At 39.2% G+C, this 27,276-nt stretch overlaps 1 protein-coding gene across 1 annotated transcript in view; it reads left to right on the top strand.

The window, feature by feature from the left end:
* Nucleotides 1–27,276, top strand: part of NECAB1 (N-terminal EF-hand calcium binding protein 1) — a 56,534-nt gene that overhangs the window by 13,977 nt on the left and 15,281 nt on the right. The window contains exons 4-7 of the mRNA XM_064703214.1: nucleotides 11,306–11,331; nucleotides 13,712–13,809; nucleotides 23,893–24,049; nucleotides 25,252–25,359. Of these exons, the coding sequence (XP_064559284.1) occupies nucleotides 11,306–11,331; nucleotides 13,712–13,809; nucleotides 23,893–24,049; nucleotides 25,252–25,359 (389 nt within the window). The remainder of the gene's footprint in view (nucleotides 1–11,305; nucleotides 11,332–13,711; nucleotides 13,810–23,892; nucleotides 24,050–25,251; nucleotides 25,360–27,276) is intronic.

Below are 27,276 nucleotides of genomic sequence, written 5' to 3'. Positions count from 1 at the left end.
CTATGATTCTGTGGTTCTATGCACCAATAAGTGCTGGGGCCCACTCAGCTGCAAAACAGCTTGGCAGAAAAGGATATTGGGTGGACACCAAATTCAACATGAGCTAACAATGTGCCCTTATGGCCAAGAAGGCCAATGAATGACCCAGAGTCAAAAACTCATTTCAGAGCCAGACTCATTCCCACAGCTTTGGACTTCGTCATATGTACCACATATCTGTGTAAGTGGTTTTATTTTACCATAATTCCATTTGTCTGCAAGCATCCTGATAATGGCAGAAATTCTTGACACTAAGCAAGATTTCTAAGAAAAAAATACATTTATATTTCCTTCCTTTTTATTTGTAAAGCTTTTTAAATTAATGTATTATTATTATTATTATTATTATTATTATTATTATTATTGTTATTGTTATTGTTATTACACCGTTTTCTCTTTAACAGGGAATATATAAATCTAAAAAATATGTAGAAAAATGAGGATAACATTATGCTTTTCCTCCTGGTAGATAGGCACACCTGAAGAATTGGTGCAATTGTTGAATGCTGCTGCTATTAATTGAAAATAGGTAATTAAACTGTCATGGCAGCCATCTGAGAGAGAGATCATTTTCACTGTCCAGAAAAAGCCTGGCAAAAATCTGGGCACAAAAGTTTCAGAGTAAATGCTGTGAAGAGTTCAGTTTTCATGTATTTCAGGGAATGGAGCAGGTGGAAGATTAAGACAAGCTACTAAATTACCTTTTTGAACCAGAAGAAAGGGTGCCCTGTATTGATGGATTAACATTTGTTACAGGAGGAGGAGAATCTAGATATGGGTAAGAAAATGTACTTGAGACTTGGATTTGAAACAGCAACAAGAAGCTTTTTGAGTATTTTTTTCATGGAGTCTTGAACTGATAAAAGGCTTTAGGGTGACTTTGCAGCTGAAAAGTATTATACCATACTTGATATATAATAGAGGCAAATACATTTTAAAAGCTTTCCCCTACCTCTTTGTAAGCTTTTGAGAAACAGGTCAGCAAGATGTCACAGGCCAAATATCGGATGGATATAGCAAAGAGAGACAGCTTGGCCAGTATAATATAATTTCCTTGTTAACATAACTTTCAAAAAGAAAAAAAAATCACATGAAGCAGATATGATGAAGCAAAAACTTTACTCATTGGCATTTCCTGAAAAGGGCAAGTTATGGTAACATGTCTCAAATTAATGAGCTAGCTGAGAAAAGTAGCAAAATGTTCATTAAACCTTGGAAAGTATTTTAATGTAAGCATTAGGAGAATCATGTACATATCAAAAAATCCCCAAACCACCTATTTTAAGATAGTTTCACTTCCAAATTATCCAAGGGAATGAAATGAAAATTATGCAATTCAGAAGTATTTTATGGCTAGTTTTCAGGAGGGGAGGGCAAAGAATTCTGCTCAATTTTGTACCTGGTGGGAGAAGATTTGCACAGATTATTTTGTTTCTCTTATCCAGTTAAAATGCAGACACTGTCAAACTCTGGGCAAATCTTTTATCTTCTCTCTGCTTCACTTCACTATTTACAAATTGCAGACTCTAGCTCCCTATCCCAGGAATACTTCATAAGCATTGTGATTATGCAATGATTTACACTACACATAAATGCCTAGGACAGATGTCTAGGGAAGCATGTCATGATCCCTTTGTTCATTTCTTGGAGTATCTCAAGATTTCATAACCATCTTGTCACAACAGCAGACTTTGGGTTGTTTCCACCTGCGTTAAATCCTTTAGCTCTGCCAACATTCAAAACCTTACTGTCTGTGTGCACAAGTCTTTGTGCTTTAAAGCCTCAAGACGAAAAAGGAGATGTGCCCTTGGGGTGAGAGCCATGGACCACAAACTCAGGCGCTTTGAATTCCCTTCTCAGCTGTGCTGCAGCAATTTTCCAATAAAAGATTCAAAGCATGAAAAACTTACACTGGCTTAAGACTTCTAAGGAAACTAAATTAAGCAGGTATTAAACCCCACTATTACACGGGCCCTAATGTCAGTCTGGTTGAAGTGAGACTTAGATTATTAACTTTTAAAAAGACCAATCCAAGCCAATGCAACATGCTTGTCACAAAGCAGATAGGCTGTGGAAGACTGCTGAAATGGGTAATTACCATTTCCACTGTGATAGCAGGGAAAATAACAGAGGGTTTAACCTCCCAATAATTCAGGCTGTGTCTGCCTGACTGACTAGGATCTCTGCACCTTGGTATTTGAAGCAGTCAGGTGTTCTCTTTTTACAGAGTAAAAGGAGTCAATTAGTGCCTAATCAGCAGGAAAAATACAGATGAGTAAGAATTAGTTACTGCTGCACCAAGTTTCCAAGACATATGTTGAATAGGAGTCTATTATGACAGGATGAATTTAAATGTACTTTTTTTCCTAGACCCTAAAGTACAGGTTATTAATTCAGGGCAGATCATTGCTTGTACTGAAAATTTGCATTAGCTGAGGGTATTTCCTCAGTTTGGAATACATAATTTGGACATATATTTAGCAGTTTAGGAAGGTACTTCCAAGTATACTATTTTTCTTTCTTTTTAAAAATATGTACCTTACCTTTTTATGACATTTGATATATTAAATAAATACTGTTAAAGACACAGTGTACAAATTGATTGCCTTAATTTTTTAGCTTCTTTTTTTCTTTGGACACAGCCAGAAACAAATGCATAAGACAACCAAATTAGGTGAAGTAGTGTATTGATGAAAAAAGGAAAATTTTTTTTTTCCATCTTTTAGTACTGCTATGATATTTTACCATTCTTGAAGGTAAGCTTTGATTAGGCAACACATTGCTGACATGTAATTACAAGGTGACAGTTCTAGGAGGGTAGCAGTTAACCATTCTTCTGTAAGTGCTGTTTCCAGTATTGTCATTGCTTTAGAGTGAAGCTGAAAGCCAATTAAGCATTTGACTGCCACTGAGAGTCACTTCTATTTGTTCTTTCCAGGATCTCATGAATCCTTTGGGCAATCACATACCATTAAATGGTATAAATCAGCAGCTGTGGAGGATCCACACTCAGATGCCCTCACACTGACAGTGGAAGGAAAGGCTTTGCATTGATGCAGAATTGATGCTTTGCACTGATGCAGAAGGGATCAGGTCAAGGCTGTTACAGCCACATCTCCAGGTTCTTGTTTCCTAGCATGCATTTCTTTCTGCTGCAGTGTCCTGTACTTAAAGACCTGTAAAAAACCCCCAACCAAACAAATACAGGTAGGAAATCAAGAGTTTTGACTTAAGCTTCAGCCTGAAGTTTGTACAGTGATTCTCCTCCCCTTTTCATAATTGTTTTGCAGGTAGCCCCAATATAAACACACTCTAAGCATCTGGGCAGCATCTTAGGCTCTTCTTAAGTTATCAGGAAGCCAAGGTAGATCCCCACAGTTTCTTGAGTAGGAGCCAAGCCCTCAGAGTAAGAGTTGGACCAACATGAGTGCGTATCTGTGAGCAGGGAAGGGGCAAGAGGAAGAGTTTAACTTTCTGTCCTGATTTGACATATATTTGACATGCCATCCATGTTATACATCTGTAATGTCAGTTTGGGCCTTGGTCAGTGCTTGTCCTAACACTTCAAAAAATCTCAATGCACTCTATTTGAAATCTAAGTTAACCTTTTTGGAGTTTGTGAGGGTGAAGGAAATGCAGTGTGGTTCCTCACCCCTCTCTCCTCCCCCAGTCTGAGCTCCAAGCTCCACATGCTCAGTGAGGCTCTGCGGGGCTGGTGGGAGCAATGGGAAGGCTGTTGGAGCAAATGTGAGTGCTGCAAAAGCACCAGAAGATTTTCTTTGTGCTGACATGGAGGGTCATGAGGAACATGGTCTGCAGGTTGTAGTCATTTTGGGGCTGAAGACCCACATACTCTGCTATCTGAGAGCATTCTGGTTATTAACTGAATGAAAAACATCCTTCATGTGAAACAGCATTGAAGCACAGTTGAGGAAGCTCTGCAGAAATACTGCTGTTTTGTTTATATGTGTTATTGTATGAATAAATGTACTGAAAGTAGAGAAAGGTATCAGAAGCACAGGTCTTTTTGTACGTGGAGAGAGAAACATACAGGAAGAATTTGAAATTAGTGGTTTAAGGGGTGAAGGCTGTTACCACTCATTTCTTTGGTAAATCATCTCCTACCTAATTTTAATGTGAACTCTGTCAAGCTTGTGTTTCAGCAGAGCAAGAATCCTTGACATGGTTAATGGTTTAGAGAATAAGTCTTCACAAAAATCATTGCAAATGCAACCTTCCTCTTACCCTAATCCTTTACCCTCCCCCCACTCATGACTTCCATGGAAATTGTTTTAGCATAATGGCATCCTCTGGGAAAGGTGTCAGAAGATAATGAGAATATTTGGCAAAGTTACAAACTAAGAGATACACAGAAGGTCTCAAGGGGATTTAGTCTGCAGCACTGCCAGAGAGATAGTGCAATAAATGCTTCACTGATTACTGACTCACAGGAGTCTGTGGGGGATCAGACTTATTTTTCTCCCTTTATGCATTGGTAAAATGAAGTCCTTAGTCAAGACCCTAGTTACAAGGTGCTGGAGCTATTGAGGGCCTGGGGCACAGGCAGGCTCCCAAAGGTAGAGAGGCCCCATTAAACCTTTGTGTGTGGCCTAAGCTGAACTATGCACAAGCCACAGATGAGTTTGGTGAGGATCTGAGAGCCTTGGCCAGCTGCAGCACTGAGCTTAGGCTGGGCTTTTGGGGAGTGTGTCATGCTGCATGCACAGCAGATAGAGAGGGATGGGACATGGCACTATGGAGACGTCTACACTTGCATGCCTGTGTGTCAGCAGGGTGTCTAAGGCTCCCTCATGCTCAGGGAAGTCACTGGCACCTAAGATGTGGTACTGTTCTCATGGGCTTCAGCTCAGTTGCCCAGGCTTTAGGCATTTGAGATGTTCACACTTGAAAATCAGCCCAAGTGGAAAGTGTAACACAGTAGTAGTTGGGACATGGATGATGGGAGAAATGCTAGAGCATTTGAAGCAACACTAGATGCCTGTGTTGTATCAAATTACTTCTGAGTCTCCTCCTAGCTGGTCTGTTAAACCCTCTCACTCCACTGAATTCTCTGGGGCTCCTTTGCCTGGCAGGGAAGGTTGGACAGCTGGCACCCATATGGACATCTATATTTGGGACTAATTCCCAAATGGAACAAACCTTCCTCCCACCTGCCCAGGTCTCCATTAGCAGAGCCCTAGTTCCTCCCTTGGGTCAAAAGAGAAATGCTGAGATCATCTGCCCTAGCAGCAAACTCCCAAAGGTGGCAACTGGATGTTGAGAGGCTGGTTAGCAATCTTTGCAGCCAGCAAGGATGGGAACCTGTGAGCCTGGAGCCCAGTGCTGGGCACTGGAACTAAAATAAAGGACATGTTTATATGGACCAGAATGCTTCCTTCAAGGTTCTGCTTGTAAACTCAATAATTACAAGTCCTCAGCAATTTAAGGGTATTCTAAGTGTACTAAGTATCTCTGCCTTGGATGGTTTCCTTTTGTTTTAGTTGGAAGGTATATTTCAGTCTCATGCTGTTACTGATCTTTCACAGTTCAATACAAGAAAAGAATAATTAACTTTTAAGTAAAACAAGAAAAAAAATGTATTAAGAACAATATACATACAGACAGGATCTTTAATTAGGGGAATTGCAGGTGAGTTATTTTTTTAAAAGGAATTTTTGAATGCAAATTTGCAAGAGGAAAATAATATATTAGGGTTTGACCATTTTTTAAAACCTGGTTCTTTTAGATTTAATTAGAATTTCAGGCACATGGTGCAGCATTGGCATCAGAAAGGTGTGTTTGTTAATATTTAAGACATGTAATTGCAGCTATTGGCTTTAACACAGTTTTCTCATTATCATAGCTATAGAAATCAGTTTGGAAATGAAGCACAGAGACAAAGGCAAGATACTGGTCAGAGTGAGCTGATTATACATTTTAGTATTTCACAACTGACCAAACAAGTTCACCAAGAATTATTTACAACATCCTGATGCTAACAGATCTTCTGGTCAGACAGACAAGCTGCAAATAGAATTTTGCTTGGAAATTTTCCATGTGAGTGGTTATTTTTAATGTGAAATTCAGCTTTCTGCAGAAACAACTGGCAGTCTCTCTCAGTGAAAAAATCAAACAGTAATGACTATTTTCAGTTGCCTTTAACTAAATGGAGCTGACTTAAAGTGTTTCATTTCAGTTCTGCAGTAGATATAGTAAGCTGCCTGCTTAATGGTAGGTGTAGTTTGGAGGCCTGGTCCCTTCTATAACTGGGTTTCCCAGAGAACCACAAGATTTTTAATACCACTCAAAAATCACCTAGAGAGGTTTTGCAATGACATCAGATAGCTCTGGGGTTTCTTACATGAGTCCCACCAGGCCCCGTATATTTGTAGGGATCCAGCTGAAGCAGCAGATCCCACAAAATTTTAGGGTCTACTGGGAGTCAAACATTCTCACAGCCATGGTCCTCCAGCTCAGGGCACCGAGACCCCCTTGGTCCATCATTTGTGTTGAAGGCAGAGACAAAGAATGCATTAAACACCTCTGCCTTGTCCATGTCCCTGTTTGTGAGGTGCCCATCTTCATCCTGTAACAGATGATGTTATTTCTATGCTGCCTTTTGCCATTAATATATTCAAAATAACTTTTTCTTTTCTCTCACATTTCTGGGCAGCTTTAACTCCAGTTGATCTTTGGCTGTATGAATTTTCTCCTACACTGTCAAGCTGTGGTTCAGTATTCTTCCCATGTCACCTGACTTTGCTTACAGTGGGCACACACTTTCCTTTTCCAAAAGAAGATGCCTGTTCAGCAAAACTGACCTTCTGCTTTGTTCACTTGATTTCTGAAATTTTGGAATTGCCTGCTTTCCATTTTGGAATTGTGCATTTCCAAGGAGTGTAAGAAACCAAAGTAAACATTTTATTTTGTATAAGAATAAATAATTTAATCTCAGGGTTGTTTTGGTTTTTTGTTTTCTTTAAATCATTTTGTGACAAAACCAGAAATTGAAACATTATCCCCTCCTATGGGGTGAAAATTCTGAAATTTGCTCTCTGTGGCAAAAGAGCCACCGTGATGCTGCATTTCATTTCCTCATTTAGGTTTGTATCATTCAGACTCTGCCAAAAAAAAAAATCATAGCTCTGCAGCCCTTGTACAGTGTTATACAAATTTTAGCACACACTACAAGTTTTAATAGCATTATTAAGCCTCTTTTAGCAACACAAAGGCTGTTACAGCTGGGATGATTAAGGTGACTTGTCAGCTGTGTAGTCATCGCATCCCTGTGAGTCACTGCTGAATGTAAAGGACTAGAGGGTTGTTTTTTCAGATGAGTTCTTAGTCAGGAAAAAACCCTTTATTCTCTCCTTCAGTCCTGCCACAGGCAGAGCAGTAAGTGATGATTTTGAAGTAATCACTTAGCCTGGAGCTAAGCAAACTAGGCAATTATTTAGTGAAGCAAAATGTGGGATAGTAACAGAGCTGAGCCCACTGCCCATGTCAGAGCCCAGAGAGCCAAACTGGCTGCTGCCTTTGGGAGCCCAGAGGGTGCACAGTCCACATGGATCTGGAACTGAAGAGCAGCAGTGTCCTCAGGCCAGCAGGAAATTTGTCTCCCCAGGGACAGAAGCTCTGTCTCCCTTCTGCCCCCTTTTTCCTCTCCCTTTTCTGTGGCCAGAGGCCAACACCTGAGCTGCTTATAGCACTGCATCCTACTGGAAGCAGTTTTGCCTCCACTGGTAAGATACCTTGAACAAACCTGAAACAAAAGGTGTTTTTTGCTGTTGCGGAGGAGCTGTGAGGCAGAAAATCCTTAAAATGGAAGTGCACACATAAGACTCCTATGCAAAACACCCTCAGTAGTGTTGGAGCAGTTAACCTCATTTTGCTGACAAAGTGAGATGGTACACAGGCTTTCTTGTTGCAAAGACCCTACAGCTTTTTGGCTGAGGTTGTCCATGGATTCCTATTCAGTTACCCTTGCACAGTTTATGTAGTGCTTAATTCCTTTCACTCACCAATTACATGCTTCTACATAACAATAGGCGATACTACCTTCAAACTTTCATCCCTAAAACCAAATTTAGCAAAAAGACATGCAAAAAATAGTTAGTTCAAGCTTTTGAGATAAATCCTTCTCATATCTGAGAATGAAGAGAGATCTCAAAAGAGTTATCCTTCTCCACCTGCAATACATGGCAATGATTTTCCTAAATTAAGTTAGTTCACAAAGTCTTTCATATAGTATTGGATTCTTCAACAAAATAACTGCTTTATATTTCAGACTCCATGCTCTGTAAGATATTGCCTTTTCTCATTGTCCAGGGAAAATAAACAGATCTTCTGCTGGTTCCCCTGCCTGGAGGTGCCTTTTGTACCATAGAACAGTGTGTGTCACGTCAGTGGATCCATGGACCCACAGCAGTGATGAGTGGAATAGCTTTAACCTTCTCTCCTCCCTGGCTGCCCCCAGTCCACAGCTAACATAAGTGGGCAGAACAAAAGCACAGCTGCTTTGCAATTCTGCATTTTGGACCACTTCCAGAGGTACCACAAATAAGCCCTTTTGCCATAGTTCAGTCAAGTGAATTTGCTTATTTTTTCTGTCACTGACCAATAGCTATGATCAACTTTTCAGTGATCAGGACTGCTCAGTATATTAGTTCTTTAAAAATAGCTCATATTTTTTAGGTAGAGAACATTTTAGACACAGACAAGTAGAAGGACTGGATCTAGTAGTCAGAAAGAAAATTGAGAATTATCATTCTGATGTGATGTGAATGCATTTGCCTCACCCTATGCTTTGGTTGCTTATCATGAGTGGAGGGCTGGTGCCTGGATGTGAGTCACCCAGCAAATATTGTTAAAAACGTGTTCAGCATTGCCAGATTATGGGTCTAGGCAGAAGCATCCTTGGTATATGTACACACTGAAATGAGGAATATGTGCTGCTGTAAACCTGAGTACTGAGTTACAGAAACAGCTCTCTGGTGTGCACCTCACTCCTGTACTATTAAATACATGCCAAACTTCTTTAATTATTTCTGTAACATCTTGCAGGGAGTTTAGAATTGTTTGTATGCAGCAAAAGAATTCTGACATTTATTCACAACTGCTTTTGAAGCGTCATGTCATTATTTCAGAGAAAATGAAATAATGACTGACAAAATTACAGCTTCCCTGCCTAGAACAGCATCCCCTTCAAACAGGATGCTGAGAACAATGAAGTCTCCAAGGGTATTTATAACAGAAGGAAATACTGAGTATGCTAGACAGAAATCCATGTTCTTTATGTCTTTTCTGTGCTTTTTCACAGGCTTGCTGCACAAAATGCTTTGGGTAATATTTTCTGGTTATTCATGTGTCCAGTTCTAACTGAAAATGAATTCAGCACCTGAATACTTGTCCATTTTCACTGGTAGTCCATTTGCAGCTGTGCTACTGCTGTCAAAAGGACAAACAGCATGTTGAAAACAGGGGTGCTGAAAGCCTCTGAGCCACTCCCCTTGTCACTGACAGGGGGCTGAGGATGTTGCAAAAGAACACAGACCAGAAGGGATTTAAATATAAAATTTGAAAAGAGTGCATGAATTTGACTGGCTGACAATGTGAAAGGCTGTTTTAAACACAGTTATCAAGCTGTGCATTAAGAAATGCAGAAGTCTTTTACATTAAATCATTAGGGCAGATGATGTGAAGGAGCAGAAAATGCAGGGATAATGAGAAAAGAGTAGGCATTATAACAGCAAACTCCTGTCCTTTGACCTCATCATATCCTACCAAGGCTTTTTAGCTCAGGAAATTTTCCAGCTTTCAGGATTTCAGTTTGCATTTAAGAGGTGAACATCTGCACTGTTCCAAAATCAACTGCTGAACTGCAGAAGAGTTGGCCAGACACATTTGATCATAGATACCATAGTGATCTGTGGTAAACAGCCTTAAGGGGTTGCAGACACTTCCCCATCACATGGTTTGTTTACCTAAGAGTTGAGTTTCACAGCTTCAGCACCAGTTCTTGCAGACTGTGAATTCCTTTATACCTGCCACAAAGGTCATTGGAGAAATCAGGTGCAAATCTCATTTGCAGCCATCTCACTTGGCCTGTTCTAATGCAGATAAGAATCACCTTCAATTAATAAATGTTGTGTGAAAAGCTCATTTACATTATCAATTAAAAGTGTTCAGAAGTTTGTATAGCCCTGAGTATGGAAGTTTGTGATGATCCAGGATCCTGCAATTTCAGTTTCTCTCCCTTGTGAAATAAAAGCCAGATGTATGGAAGTTAGCAATGGAGAAAGTGATTTTAAGATAGTACTGTGTCATCATTTTATTAAAAGGTCAATTAAAAATTCTATTAAAAAGATAAGTGAAAAAATAGTAAGTGAAATCAGCCATTCAATATTCACCCCTCAGCAAGATTCAAAGAGGACATTCATGCTTTTAAGTTTCCTTAATAATCTGTTTCTTTTCATCCTTGGAAGAAAAGCAATATACTAACTTTCAGTAATGAGCTGTAGGTCAAATGTGTTTTTCTTTTAACTATTAAAGCCTTGCTTATGAGAGAAAATATCTCTTCAAAGTTGATCAAGATGAAATCTGCTTCTAGCAAACAGGTTTGAATTGAATAGAATATTTCCCTGCCTTTATGTATTTATATAACGATGGCATATGAGTAGGGCAGTACATCTGTATTTTTCACATTATTAATTTTGCCAAAATTTCAGTAGCGGTGAAATGGTCTGGCATGGCCAGAAAGTCTTAGGAATTATGTGTGCTCTTGGGCTATGTCTGGTTTTATCCTCCTTCTGCAAGGCTCTCCCACAGAACACTATTGCACAGCAAGGATTGCAAACAGGAGAAAGTTATTGGCTCTTTTCTTCTTTAGCATGGAAGGCCAATATCTATCTCTGAGCCTTGCTGTCCAGCATGACAGCCACAGAAGGGGAGTACAGGCAGAAAGGTGGAGGAAGAAACGCCAAACCAAAAAATTCTGGTGTTTAGATGTATTTCTGCGAGAACTGGGGCCAAATGTGTAAGGCCTGAGGAGCAGCAGCTGCAGCATGATGCACAAAGGCTGAACTTGAGAGACTTGCAGTGAGTAGGAAAGTGCCTGTGGGAATGGGCTCAGGAATGGAGGCTGAACCTGCAGCCAGCTTTAGTAAGGCTGCAGCCTTCTGCCCTAACAAAAAAAAAAAAAACAAAAAAAAAAACAAAAAACAAGCCATTACCAACCTCACTAACCTTTTATACTCTTATCTTTCAGCAATCTTGACACAGAAGGGCTCTGTGGTAAATTCTTTTTTGGGAAAGAACATAATCTATGCCCGCAGCAGCCCTGTGCAAATAAACATGCCATGTGATTATTTTTTTCTGTTTAATCTTTGTAGCTCAAACACAAAATAATTTCCACTCAGAGAACTCCTGGGAAAATGCAGATGGCTTATAATCTTTTCAGACTCTGTCATCCCCTTTGTGCAGAATTTACTTTGAAAATATTTTTCCTAATCAGTATTTCACACTCTCTGAGACTCAAGATCTGTTCTGACATAAGGATAGATAGATAGATAGATAGATAGATAGATAGATAGATAGATAGATAGATAGATAGATAGGTGGATGGATAGATGACTAGTATTTTATTCCCCCTTAGTGTGAGATATCTTTTCTAGTTAGTTCCTCACTTTAAAACTTGTCATATACCCCCACTAAAAGAAAATTCACTCATATACCTCCACTAAAAGAAAATTCATTACTTTCCTCCTACTTGAGCCAGGGAGAACAGCAAGTTTGACAAGCTCTATCATCCTTTGTCACAATAAAACTCCTGCAAGGCCTAGATTTTGGCCCAATTACCCATTTCTGTACCTCATTCTGAGCTGTGAGTCATTGCCCCAACACCCTGTTTGCTCTCCAGCTTATCTAACAGCACCTGATCTAGGAGTGCTTCTTGCAGCAGAAGACAATTTACAAATGTTTTTGCAGGTTCTCCCACAATATGTCAGGAAAAAAAATCCTACTTGTCAACACCAGACAGTTTCTGAGGAAAACATGGCATCCTGAGAAGTTTTCCAGTGGTCAGCAATGTTGAAGAGCTTTAAGAGATGAACACATTGTCAAGTTGAATACCAGCTCATTTACTCACCCACAGGGTGACATGGCCAAGAACCCCCTAAAAACCCCCTCACCCTGTGGCTTATAAATATGTGACAAGGGGCTTATCTGAAGTGAACTGGGCTGTGACAATTTCTGCTGGTTGAGCATCTGGCCAAAATTGTACAAACCTGGCTGAGGAAGAGAGGTGGTTTTGTTCCACATGGGATTTACTGCAGCTGATGTCGCACAGGCTTGCTGGCCTGGGGGGGTCAGTCCAGCACTGACTCTGTTTATTGTCTGTTTTGATTAAATACAGGCTGCTTCAAATGCCTTTTTAAATCCTTCAAATATTGCCACTAGGGTGTTTCTCATCTGTAAATCTGGCACTGAATTTACTCAATCCATATTTAAGCTTGTGATTATACAGCTCTTTCTGAGCTATATGAGTTCATCTCAGAAATGAAGCTAAAAAACATCCAGGGTACTAATTAATAATACATTTTAATTCCAAATAATTCCATTCAAACTCTCAGCAACATGAGGTCACATCACAGTGTTCCTGGTAACTTGTGTTTTGATGATTCCCCTAAGAAGCTCATGATGACCTCTTAAAAGCCCTGAAGGGTTGCTATTTATTATTTCAAAAAGCTCCTATCTAACCTTGTTCTTCCTGTCTGTCACTTAGATGTTGATTTTTGTGCTCTTCCAGGTGATCTGATGTCTAAATGCCTTGTCTAACACAGTATCTAAGCTTTAACATAATTTTATTTATTTATTTTTCACACTACTTCTTTCCTGTGCTTCCCTCTATTGTATTTCACCACATCAACCAAATGGGAACTCGGGTCATCATTTCCCAGGTTTGCTTCCTCCTCTTGCTGTAATCCCTCTGATTTACATCAGCTCTTTCTGTTAAGAAGTCCTTTGCTTTGAGAAGCTACACAGGGACATCCTGCAACTTGTTATTTCCATGATTTTCATTAAAATTAATTTTGCATGCATTGTATTTTTTGAAAATGTCACAGCACCTGGGACTAGAAGCTGATCTGGCCAACTCATGGTCTCTTCATTTCTCAGAGAAACAGCTGCTCTCAACCAACTCTGCCTCACAACAGCCCCCCCTTGATATTATCTCCTCCAAGGGCTCTACCAGAATTACTAATTTTCATATCAATATAATCAAATTCGCCACATACATATGAAAACTTCATTTGCTGCTAGTAATTGAAGACAGACTGAAATTTCAATTTACAAAGATGTAGATATTTTGAAAATAAGTTTGTTTCATCTGTCAAAATGATATTTACATTTTTTTGTGATTTTGACAGATCATTTATTGAAAGAAAAAGTTTTGAAATACTGGTTTTGGTATTTTAAGTATGCCAGGAATGATTTTACAGAGAGAGAAGACAAAATTTAAAAAGAAAATGATCCTTTTCATTGTAACTCCTTCTCATTTTGCATTTAGATATTCAATAATGCTGTAACTTAATTCAGACTTGATAAAGCTGATATTTAATGAGACACTGATTTTTGAGGACATTTGTAGGTGATGTGAGGTTTTTTCTTCTTTTAGATTGTTTTTCAAAGCACTTAGGAGAGTATGAAAATGTTCTATCTGTCTTGGAAGACTTAAACATAACCATACTGAAGGCAATGGACAAAACAAAGAAAGTAAGTAAAGATTGTGAAATTTTCCTTACACTGTATGTTTGGTTTGTTTGGAGTATTTCTTGTGGTTTTCTTATCAGAATTTACTAATTCATATTTAAGTTCTTCCAAATATGCATGTTTGTAGCAAAATCCAGTCAGAAAAGGCTTGTCAAAATGGTTGTGTACAAAATCATTTAAGTCCTGTCTGCAAACTGTTGCAGTTTGGATATAGCCAAAATCTTTGTGAATGGTCCGAAGAATGGTCTTTGCATTGTTGTGTGAAGAGGCTTCTATGTCCCCTGCCAAACGTGGGTAAGTATCAACACCAACATTTGGAAATAGACCAAATTTGAAAAAAATAACCTGGGGGTGGGTTAAGGGAAACCTCCTGGCCAAGAACAAGACTTCATTTCCATCTGAGGCCTTTTGAACAAAAGCAGTGGTGACAGAGCCTGCCAAGAGGAGCTGTCAGGGCTGTTGCCCACCAGCACAGCAAGGGAGCCTTTACCCTGGAGGGAGGAACTGTTTCCCAGGGGAGGAAGGTTGGTTTGTCCACCTGCACGTCTCCCCAGGGATGTGGCAGGGCTGCAGGACATGCCAGGCAGCCAATCCACCTGGCACTCAGTTCACTGTGGCTGTAACTGCTCCTGTGTTCAGACCACATCCCAGCTGTGTGGGTGACCAAAAGGGCATCAGTACATCGGGTAATTCCCTCCTCTTTCCTGGCTGAACAGTTAAATGTCCTGTGCAAGGTGGAACAGCTTCAAAAGGTGAGGGAAGTGAACCCAGATCCTCCAAACCCAGCCACAGACCCACACCAGGCTAGTCATCAAAACCAGAAATTTCAGCCAAAGTTATTCAGTGAGATCCCCAGGAGTCAAAAAACCCTGGGCTTTTTTTTCAGTCAATCAGTGGAGAGATGAATGTGGAAAGCTGTGCTTCTTCAGTGAAGCTGTTATCTTTGGTATTCGGGTGTTTGCAGGAGTAAAGTACTCATACATTTTACATAACCTGCCAAAATAAAAACCCAAAAGTGTACCTTATTTATTTAGAGCTTGAGCCAGGAAGCTGAATGTCTGTTCATTCATGCTGTGCATCTTCCACTCATAATGAACGGGCACTGACTCACTGTCTTGTTGAGCTGGATATTAAAAAGTAACAGATTGGTTCATTTTAGCTATGCATAATTTTTAAAAAATAGCCATGTGTATCAAATACTGCTGCTAAAGGGCAGGATGTCATCTCATAGCAACTGGAAGTAAATAAAAGACTGCATTTAAGAATTACTTCAGAAAGGTAATTACGAGGAGAAGTCCCAGCAGAGTAATGAGATTATAAAAGATATGTACTGGCCTGACTACAAATATGGATAAGTGTCACAGACATCTTTTCATTAAAATCCTTTCGTTAGGATTTTTCCTGCTGAAGCTGAGAAGTTTCAGCAACAAATGTAAACAATTGTTATCTGCTGCTGTGGAATGCAACAGGTGGATCTGTGATTGGTCTCCTGTGGATGTTTGACCACTCACGGCAGAGCTGTTCTCACTTTCTGCCAGGACACAGAATTTTGTTATTAATTCCTTTTCTAATCTTAGCTTAGCTAGCTTTCTGAGAACTTCCTCTTCTATTCTTTTTAGTGTAGTTATAATGTAATATATATAATAAAATAATAAATCAAGCCTTTGAATATGAGGTCAACGTTCTCGCCTCTCTCTTCATCCTGCAACCCTTGCAAGCCCTGTAACAGATAAGAAAATCTGGAATAATAATAAGTGTTTCATATGTCTACTTGAAGAACCCATCTAAAATATAACCAAACAACAATTTCTTTGAATTTTATTTTCTTAACTGAGGATTCAAGCCTAATGGGTTTTCTGTCTTTCAGGAATACTTCAGCTATTTGTTAGAGGTGGCAGAAATAGAGCAAGGCTAAAATTGGAAAAGCACTTTTAATTCCGTTTAGTAGAAACTCTGTGTGAACACAGTCAAACAAAAAAAGGTGTTCTCAAATATGCTAAAATAGAGCTTTCTGCCAAGGATATGCTCCGACACTACATCTTTGTTTGGAAATTAAATTTTCAATTTAAAGTTTGGATTGTTTTCAATAGGAACTCAGTTCTCAGGAAACAGATAGGTTATGTGACCTCATTGTCTGATAAATCATTGGAGTGCAAATATTAAAATTTCTGTCTTAAATAGTTCAAGTTTTACTTAAGTTCGTGGTCTAAAATCCGGACTTCAGCCATCTGAAATCAGAGCTGGATGTGCAGCAAAAGTTAGTTATCACATTGAGGTAGCATAATAAATGATGTTCGTCACCAGTGACACACAAGATGTGAGGCAGCTCATAGCTCGAGCTGACTCCCTGCTCAGGTTGGTGTGGTTTTAAATGGCCATGGACGTGCATCCCAGGCAAGACTTGGGTTTTTTCTCCTAGTGCAGCATAAAACTTTGTCACCAGTCTGCCACTGCAGCCACTGAGTCTCTTGAACTGTCAGTGAGTACTAGCAGCATTTATTACCCTTTTCTAAGTGATGTGCTAATTGGAAAATTCATATATAGAAAAGAATTCTGGAATTGAAGGCCTGCGCTGTGGGACCCACCTGCACACAGTGTATCTACAGTGGCTCAGTCAGTTTTCAATGACCCAGAGCAGCATGATTTCTGTGTACTTTATTGCCCTCTGTAGTTTGAAAGAGCTGTCAGCACAGCTTTTTTGAACTGAGTTTTCTCCAGCCTTCCAGTCCTCTGCTATCTGAAAGTGAAACCATCATCATCTGTGGCAGAAAACATTCCAGTGTGTTAGCAGGTTCAAGAAGCTTTGACTTACTTTCACTGTTCTGAGGCCAGATCCCTCCTGCCAAACCAAACTAAACTGCACCTGGGAAGCTCTCAGGAGTGTAGGAACTGTTTGTGCTCCATTGCTTGATGGGAGGTCTGAAGCTAAAAATGGAGAGGGTTTGATTTCTCCAGGAACATCTTTCAGCAGGGAAAAGACTGAATTGTATTTGGAAGCAATATACTTCAATACAAATCCCATCTAACCAGAAGACGACTTTCTGTTTCAGTACTGTTTCGAAGGAAAGTGATGATCTCTGACTGCACACCTCTCCTGTAAATGCTGAGGTACAGCTCTTCTTTTGGAGACAAAAGCAAAGCAGGCTTGCATGGAAAGGAATGGCAGACAGCACAGGAAAAGAGGGATGGAACATTGCAAATTTTCCTTTTTTCAGACTCTGCAAAAGTCTGATTCTTTGCTTTGGAGGGACATTCTTCCCTCCTTTGCAGCTCTTTTATGAAAGACACCTAACAATCTGTCTGTGATAGCAAAGGACCAGACTAGCAAAATGCATTTGAGCAGTAGTGATCAAAACTTATTTATTTAAGACTGGTTTTAATGCAGTACTTACATACACAAAACATAAACATTAATTCTAAGATGAAAACAAGACAATTCTTCAGTGGAGCTACAAAGTTCTCAAATTGCCCTCCAAGTCTTTTGGGGGGGAAAAACCCTTACTGCTTTTTACATGTTGCTTGTCAAAACATAGAAAGGAAAGTGTGTGGTGTGCAACAGCAAGGATTCAATGACAAACATAGCATGTCTAATTATCTGCCTCTATGAAATCATTAATTTTTCTGCTTTGCTCAGAAAAACCCAAAGCTAAAAGTCAGTGCATCCTTATCATTACTTGAAAATTTCTTGATTAGTCTAAAAATAGGAGCCAGTAAAGTAAAAGAGAAGATAATAGGAGCTGAGAGAGTAACACAGGGCTTGAAGTTTAGTTACTGATAGTGCATTTATGGTAATTATGTAAATCACCGCAATCTTGAGGGTTGATACCCATTATAAACCAGAATGCCTAGATTTTTTTTTACTTGCATATTTGACTAATAGTAACAGTAGCATTTATGTAAATTTTATCTCAAAACAAATTGTCTGGTAAGAAAGTTAGATAAGTCCTTGTTGACAATGGTCTTCCACAACTAACATTATTTTTGAGCAAAAATGAAATTTTAAATTGCTGTTTTGTTTTCATAAAACTGTTAAATTGGCTGGCACCCATTTTTGCATGAGGTTAGAATTTATTAGCATTTTTCACAGAATAGAGTCTTGTTCTCTTTGAAATTACACTTTTTACAAATGCACCTTTCACAGAATTAATGCAATGAATAGCTGCTGCACAAGAAAAACAGGTATTGCTGTTTATCCTGAGTATTAATTTTCATGCATTGACTTGGAAAACAGTTCATTTGTTCCTTTATATTTATAGCTTTTTTTTAACGTCAATCAAAAATCATGGCATCATTAAGGTTTAGAATCATTGAAGTTGGAAAAAATCCTTAAATTCATCAAGTCCAACCATTAACCTCTTGACACTGCCAAATCCACCACTCAGCCAAGTCCCCAGGTGCCACATCTGCACATCTTTTAAATACCTCCAAGGATGATGACTCCACCACTTCCCAGAGAAGCCTGTTCCAGCCAGTAACTGAACTGACTGTCTCCCAGCTGAAGAGAGAAATGCTGGTGATAGTGCTCAATATATCACCAGGTCCACCCTGATACAAGGCAGAGAGGACCCTACAGATAAATGCTGTTTTTATCTGGGAACATTATTAAATTATGTTTTGGACTTTTTATTTTGTTTATTTTAAGATTGTGACTGTTAGTGCAAGTCACAATCCTAAAAAGATAAGATAAATGCAAAATGCAAGCAATTCTGAGGAGTCACGCAAGGATATTCCAGACATTCATGCCTTTCCTCTTCTAGCTCCTTATCAGAGTAATGAAAACTCTTGGGAACTTTGATTTTTTGGGGGGGAAGTTTTTTACCTACTGGGTCAGAAAGAGACAATACTCAAATTTTTGCCAGCAGCAGAGAAGATGTGTTTAGTCAAAAATAAAGATAAAAACAAAACAAAACCCCCTTTAATTTAATATTCATACCTGTAAATAGAAATTTTTTCACAGCAGAAAAATAAACCTTTAACTAGCCATTCTCCTCTTGATACCTGTCAAAACCACCAGAGGCTTTGATGTTTTATGTGTAGCAGTGCAACCTTCTCCCTGGAGCAAGGGTGTTACCCATTTCCCGGCTACCTGCTAATATCAACCACAGCCAAAACAGTTTCTCATCTCTAAGCTGCCTGATGCCCCTAATAGCACTTAAATAGGAGTTACTTTTTATCCATGCATGGATTTTGTACCCCCTATTATTGCAACAACAGCGCGTTACTCCTTCAGCAATCCCAGCAGAGTGATAGAGTGTTCTGAGAGGTGCTGTTACAAATGTGTGACAATCTACTTGCTAATCAGCCATGGCTGCCTATTTAATTTCATTGCTACTATGTCAGCACTGCAGATGGTTGGTAGAAATAGTCACTGTTCTAAAGAATTTAAACACATAATTTATGCTAAATATAATATTTGGATAAACTTGTAAAGCTTGTGCCGTATTCAAAGTTGAATCTAATAATTGGGCACATCTTGCCTTTGATCACTTTTACAGTGAGGATGCTGTAAAAGTTACATTTGTGTGACATCAATACATTGAGCATCTCTCAATATGACTTCTAGTGAAAATTATTATTTTATCCTGATGCTGTTTTGATTTCTTCCTACAGTCTGAAGAATTAGATCTTAGTGATTTAATTTTAGTGAAGTTATTCTGACCAATTTTATATCCTCAATTTAAAGTTGTAACCCAGGCCATTGCCCCTCTAATTTGGGATCTAAATATAGCAGGGCAGGAGACATTCCAAGATAAAGGGAAATTTAAATAGAGTATTTCTTACTGAGTTCTACTCAGTGATAACTGCTTTTCAGTTGACTTGAGGGTACTTTCTGTAAAGATAAGAATAAATATTTTTGGAAATTATGTTTAATATGACATCTAGATAGGAAACAGAAAATTGCTAAGTAATATATCAGTCAGAAATGTCCCACTCCATCTCAAGGAGCTGCTAATGGAGCAGCAGGGTCAAGGGGAGAGGGGTGAGGCTGGCACCAAAGACTGAGAGGATCAAGAGTTGCTGAACCTTGGTAACTCTGACATGGGGACTGCACCAGGACATTCCTAAACCCTGCCTCCTCTGCCTTTGTAAAAGGAGAACCTCTTCTGCACTCTTCAAGATGGCCTTTAGACACTTCTAAAGATCACAGTCACCTTTTCCACAGTGAAATCACTAATTATGTGCATTTTCAGTTTCATTAAACAAATCTTTGCTGCTTGCAAAGGTCACAGTTGCCTCTTGATGAGGAAAATGTGGAAAATTACCCTCATTCATTCACACTCAGTAAAACTAACAAGCAGAACAATATGTTAACACAGACTTATTTCATCTGGACTGCCCAGGCTGTGGTGTAGTGTAATGTGTATGCTAATGAACAGTAACTTACAGCTAATGAAATTCAAGAAATGGGACATTTTCCTGATTTATGTTCAGACACCATCCATGGTGTCCCATTACTGATTGGTGGCACGATGCACTGGCAGCAAAAATGCTGGGCATGCCAGTTGAGCTGATTTTACCTTAAGATAAACTTAATAAATTGATACAAAAATGTTGTATCAGTGTGCCTCTCGTAAAACACAAAATAAGGTAATTTTCAAAGGAAATAGAGTGGTGAAATTATTCCAAAGCATAGCTACTAATTCTTCAGTGCTGAGAGCTGGGTTTGAGGTTTAAATTGAATTGTAATGGACAATCTTTTACCCTCAATTACTTAAATTACAATTATTCAGATAATTTATATATCCTGAATACCTTCTTCTGTGATCTTTGAAGAACTTTAGCAAGACAGGTAGTAGCTATTTTTCACTGGGCAGGAGTTGAAGCTGCCCAACATTGCTGTGAGCTCAGAATTCTCAGAACTTCTTGACTCATAAATTCTTCAAAGAAAACAGTAAATAATTTGTAATTATTTGCTCAAATACGTGCATTAAGAGTTAAGTAATTCCACATAAAATAGTTGTAAGCACTAATATTTGGGTAAAATATACATAAGGAAAGGGTATTTGATAATTCTAGGTTGCCAAAGATGATGTTAGCATCCTACCTACCTTTCCCATCTTCAAAAATAGCTCTGTAAATCTGATAAGGAAACTCTAACACATATCTAAAGATCACAAGGACCTTTTTCATAGGGAACCCTTAAATATAGAAGTTATGGGACAGGAATTAAAGAAAAAAAGACTAAATCCTATAGTAGAAACAGACAATCCCCCAGCCGGGGAATAATGTGCTCTGACTCCATGAATCAGAAGGCTGAACAATTGCTTTATTAAGCTGTACTATATTGCACTAATACTGTACTAAATTACATACTAAAGAGATACTATACTAAGGAATACTATACTAAAATACTACAGATATTATACTAAAAAGATATTAAAGAAAAACCCGTGACTCTCTGCAGACAGCCAGGACACAGCTTTGACCCAATTGGCCAAGGAATCAAAACAACCTTCAGCAGTGTCCAATAACCAAATCACTTTGGGTAAACAATCTCCACAACACATTCCACATGTGCAAAACAACAGGAGCAGCAAGTAGAGATAATAATGGTTTTCTCTTCTTCTCTGAGCTTCTCACTGCCTTCTCTAGGAAAAATCCTATGGGAAAGTTGTGCCTGCTGCTCTCTGTGAAGAGAGCGGCGGCCACAAAATCCCAGTGCAATGCACAAACTTGGAGTAGTTCTAATGAAAAAAAATCTTACTTTAAGATGCAGGAAAACTTTTCTAGGTAATTTTTTTCTCAAGGAGTTAGAAAGCAGAAGCCTCAGACAGCAGCAAGCATTACACAGCTAATGTTTATATGATCCCCATATCTGTGAGAGGCCACCTGAACTGTTTGCAAAATGAAACAATACTGATGTTACATTTAGGTTATAATTCAGCATGCCTGTATCAGACTTACCATGAGTATCACCAGGAAGCAATATCGACATATTTGCAACATTTACTTTCTGAATGCCCAGAATTTTAAAACACAGTTCAAAAACTTACAAGAAACAGTCAGTTCCGGGATGATTTCTTCACTTATTTCCAAGAGCAATGGCAAAAGCTGAAAAACAAATGAAAGTATACCTTGGATTTCCACTGAAAGGTTTCAGGTATCTGTCCATGCTGCACAGATTCACACATGTTGTTCTAACATGCCAGAAAATCAAAATTTTTGGAAATGAAATGATCTCTCAGGTTCACTGAAGTTTTAAATCAATTACAATGGAGACAGTTTAGAAGAAGAATAAAATAACAGCTTTCCTATTGCACAAAAAGATTAATCATGGAAAGGTTGTCATAAACATATTTATGGACTGGTGTGAGTCCTTCAGGTAGACTGACAATCTCTCATGAGTATCTATTTTAAAATTGTATCAATGACAAGTTATTTGTTGGAAAGTGACCCACGGCTGATCAGTCTGAAGACAGAATAAGTAAATGTAGAAGACCGTGAAGTTTCTGGCTACATAAGTAACTTCTGATAATTCATGGGTGGTTTAACACCTGAGATTTCTGTAGCAGAAGTATTCCAACAAGAACTAACTTACTAACAGATGTTGTGGAAAGATTGCTCTCATTTGAGAGCAAAATGCTTTTAAAGCTATTATCTGACAATCTTTCATTTTACATTCAAATTTCTAAACATCTTCTATTTGTGTTCTGATTGCAAACACATACATGGAAAAATTCTAAGAGAAGCCTAAAAATCAGAAAGGCATTTCAGCTGTAATTCACATTGGAAAGAACATGGAATACCTTAAGAATACCAAAAATACTCAAATGAGTTCTCAGATAGTGTAGGAGGCCACACCATTTAAGTGATAGGTCTTCTTTAAAGCTTGGAGGTGGGGGACCAGCATCTCTCTTCAGATGTGGTGACTAGGGAAATTTCTCATATTTTATGAAACTGTTTTAGATGAAATTGTGCCCAAAGGTTTTCAAGATCAACTAAGTGAGGAGCCAACAAATTCATTCAGAGCATAAGAGATGTAAATCTATTTCCTATCTCTGTTCCTGATGTGACCTCAACACAGTAAGTAGAGGCTCTAGGGGTCTCTTCTATCCTCTCTGTTACATTTATTAATGAGAAAAAAAATAAAGAGGGTGTTCATATTATTGTAAAGGTGGCCCCCTCACAAAGAATTACCTACATATTACTGCAGAACTGCCAAATCACAGAATCACATAATGGGCATGGTTGGAAGGGAACAGGGTGTTTTTGCAGATTTGGGCTTGCCAGAAACATCAAATTTGACACAAGCCATGGAAATATGATGTATTGGGCCAGGGAGACAACAGGCATAAAGACTGATTTCTGAAATGATCTGCAAAAAAAAAAAAAAAAGCATAAATATTTTTTTATACATACAATAAATTGGAAATGTCTTTATTCAAAGAAACACTACAAATTGCTACGCATAGGCGCAAACTTTTATAATAACCAAACTCTAGTTTAAATTACATTTAGATACATTTTTTGAAATTGTGAAATATACAGATTTATGGTTTCAAAAGTAGTTAAACAAATTAAAGGAACAAAAATCAGTCAAAGAGTGTTAAATTCAGAATGCAACCTCTCTCACACAGCCCTTCAGCCAACTGCTGGTGGGATTTTTCAGGGGTGTATCTTAAGCATATGCTCTGTTCAAAGACTATTCCCATAATCAATGTCTGAGGCCAGTGGGCTTGAGAAACATCTTTTCACAAGAATGGATCTGAATTAAAACTTTAAATTCAGTTCTGCAGCTGTCAGTCTTACTTTGGCTTTTCCACATTTCAGAAGTAATGTGGTGCTGCCATCAACTGGAGTTAAGGATTTAAAGAAATGGGTCTTTTTGAGTAGAAACTGTGTTGTGTCACTGTGTACTTGAGCCTCTCAGTTTGAGTGGGAGCTGTGCCTACACCTGGAAATTCAGAGGGCTTTTTGCCCATCAGCAAAGGTTGTTTGTGTGGTTTACATTTATAAACATGGAAACATCCAACCCGCTTGCTTCCCTCCTGAATGAAGTCTGAACCTTCCCTTGTGTATTTCTAACTTAGCAAGTAAAGCCTGACTTTTTGGTTGTTTTTTTTTTTTTTTTCATTTAATCCTTAGGACTATCAGGAGGCTTCCAGTTTGGAGCAGTTTGTGACTCGCTTTGCCCTGAAGGAGACCCTGACCCAGCTGCAGTCCCTGGAGCGTGCCGTGGAAAGCACGGAGGAGCAGGGCCGGCAGGAGAGGGGAGCAAAGCCCTCTGCAGCTGCAGGGAGGGGTCAGGAGCGAGGTCACAGGGAAACTCCACAGCTGCTGTACATTTCACCCGGAAATCTGATAGAGGGAATAACAGGAGAAATAGGGATACACTTTTGATTCCCTATAGGAACCTGCTAATGGGAGTTTTCCTGAAACTGAATGCATGATGTGGGGTTGCCTGTAGGACAATAATTTAAGTACCTGCTAGGTTCTGCTGACTTATTTTTAAATCCCTGGACAGTTTAATATCAAATGGAGAAATCAAACCACTGCAATACAAAGAGCTCTGAAATTACTAAGATGACTGACTGTTTTGTTTATTTTTTTCCAGCTTTATAATTTATCTTTTTTTGATACGCAATGCAAAAATGTCAAAGGAAGAAAATAGCCAGGCTTTTGCTTGTCACAGCTTGTTCTTAGAATATATGGCCATATTTTTGGTTAACTTCTAGCTCTATAAACTCTCAATCGCCTGGGTAGCCTTCATCCCTCCAAGGGTTTTAGCTTGATCTCCGTAATGAGGGTTTGTAGAATCAAGGGTCAAAATATTTTTGAATAGTTACTTGGTTATATGGAATTTTTTCCTTAGTATGCTATTGTTAAAGACAATAGGGAAAGCAAAATACAAACTGTTGTATTTTATGGACAAAGAAGATCTTAAGACCTTTCTGTTGGAAATGTGATTTTTTTTCTTGTTGGAAATGTAATTTTCTTGTTTGTTTTGCTGTTGGGTTTGAGATCCCCTGAAGTACAGGAGTAATACCTGATTTTGTGCCAGCATCTTGACTGTAGGAATCAACCAGGTTTTAAAAGTCTGAGGGTGCACCAACCATGCACAGTGTCTGTGCTCCTCTATTCATGCCAGTTCCTCTGCAGTGATGCTACAAAACTCCTGTGAATGAAGAAACTGTGAATGATTACTTAGGCCAGGTCAGAACCACAGCATGCACAGATACTGACCTTGAATGTCTCCCTCAAAGATTTAGGTTTATGCCAGCTTAACCCTCTTCTTTTTTTTTTTTTTTCTTTTAACTTCTTTAACAACCTAATCAAAACTAATGAGTTATAGTGAAAATCCAGAAAATAATTCAGTCCTCTCAACAGGTATTTCTTTTTATTTAATTCAAAAGGGAAGGTAGAAGCACACTTTTTGAGAACAGAGAGAGAAGAGCTCTCCCTTATTTTTTCTTAAGAAGTCTCCTGTGTTTTTGTGCAGAGAAGATCCAACAAAACCAGAAGTGCTCTCAGTCCAGTGGCCAGGAAAACGCTCAGCTCGAAGGCTTCAGAGGAACAACAGCTTGTCATCAAATAACTCTTTTTCCAGCACAGGTATGGTATTTCACATTTTAAACACATAGACATATATACAGAAAAATACACACAAATCTTCCTCTCAAGAATTTAATTTAGACACTTAACTAAGATGCTTTACTGACAGAAGACAATTTCAATTTAATACAGAAGATACTAAATGAAACCTGAGGAAAATTAATGCACGTCCATAGATCTGAAATTATAAAAGATAAAAATTTAATTGTGGGCACAAATTAAATTGTGTATTTTGGATTGATTCAACATTTTTTAGGTAATCTGTACTGCCTGCAGATATGAATGAAAATGTGAAGGCGTGATTTAAATGCAACCAAGTTCTCTGCCATGACTCATATCTCAGCTGAGGGGAATAAATAATAAACAGAAAAGGAAAACACAAAACCAGAAAGAAAAGAATATTTCATTTAAGATAATGCAGACAAAAAAACCATCTGCACCAGCATTTCTGCTTTGGAGAATGATGGAGTACTTTGGTAAATGGAATTCTTTGGAAGCAGTGACATTAAGCATGAAGCTGCAGCGAAGACATCTTCGTGCTGAGTTACATGTCCCAGAATCAAGGCATGAAGGTGACTGAAACAACAAAATATCTAGTGGGTCTATCTCACTTCTTGACCATGTGCTGGCCTCTTCCTTTTAAAGCCTCTGCTGAGGACCTTCTGTCCCTCACATTCATGACTCACTCCACTCACTCCCTGCCACTCACCAAATGATGCTGCTCTTTGGGAGCAGTGATGCAGGATGATGTTTGGTCCCTTGTGAGTTGGTGTTCCTAACAGGGAAGGTCACAGAGCCTCGTAGCTGCACTCCTGACTCAGAAGGAGCCCAAACAAATGCAACTCTACCAAATCCACTTACTATACTGGTGTAATCTTAAAAGAGCTAACATTTTCCTCCACAGCTCTACTAATAGCTGACAGCTGTCTACTTTCCTACACAAGGTTTGTGTTTGTCTTGGCACTTTCCTGCTTACTGCCAGCTGCCCACAGTAACACTGTGGTGTGTGTACGCACCCAAGGCTCAGGCCAACATTCCTTCAGCCTATGTACCTGTTCAGGTAAAGCCATACCCTGCCTCCTCTACAGACCACAGCTGTGGTATGTTCTCAGCATTAGGGCTTCTTTCTTTGGTCAAAATATATGCAAATGACACAAGACTCTCAGCTGGGAAATGAGAAGGTTGATGAATGTGGATAACTGTGGGATCCCAGGATTTGAATCCTGGCATGCCGAGCCCCCGGGACCACCCTTGGGGGGCCCGGGAGTCCTGGAATGTTGCCAGAAGTGTCTGGTGGCAGGACTTTGACCCTACACGGGAGACGACACCTTTATGAAGATAAGAGGGCCTCACCGGGGTGAAGGGTGGAAAGATTAGCTAATTAGAGGGTGAGAAACAGGGTTTAGGATTTATGTACAGGGGGTTTAGAGAAGTAAGATGGAGGAATTGGGGTGTGTCCTACCCTCCTTCTTCTTCCTTCTCTCCTCCATCTTCTTTGGCCACGGTGGCACCTTTGGATTGGTTATTACTAAGAGTACACCGAGTTATAAGAATAGATGGTATTGGGGAAAAATGATAAATATTGTATACGTAACAAGGGGTATAAAGATACGTGGCGGTCAGGGGGACGACACAGTGTGCCCATGGCTGACTGCTGTGCGGATCTCTGTTGAGCTGAAAGAACATCTTTTAGATAAACAATTAATAAACATAAAACCAGAAAGAAGAACTGAAGCCTCTTCTCGTCCTTTGATACGCGGGCTGCGTCAAGGCCACCTCCGGGCCACCTCCGGGCCACCTCCGGGCCTCCCAGGCCCCTCAAACAGCCGAGATAAACCCAGACTTGGCGTCCCTGGACGGACCACGAACCACCACAACCTTTTGGGGGAAGATAAACCGGACATTTGGCTTCCACTG

This window comes from Zonotrichia leucophrys, chromosome 2 (assembly GCF_028769735.1).
Source record: "Zonotrichia leucophrys gambelii isolate GWCS_2022_RI chromosome 2, RI_Zleu_2.0, whole genome shotgun sequence".
Taxonomy (NCBI): domain Eukaryota; kingdom Metazoa; phylum Chordata; class Aves; order Passeriformes; family Passerellidae; genus Zonotrichia; species Zonotrichia leucophrys.
Note: the sequence above shows the minus strand (reverse complement) of the source record. Positions and strands in the feature narration are given on the sequence as shown.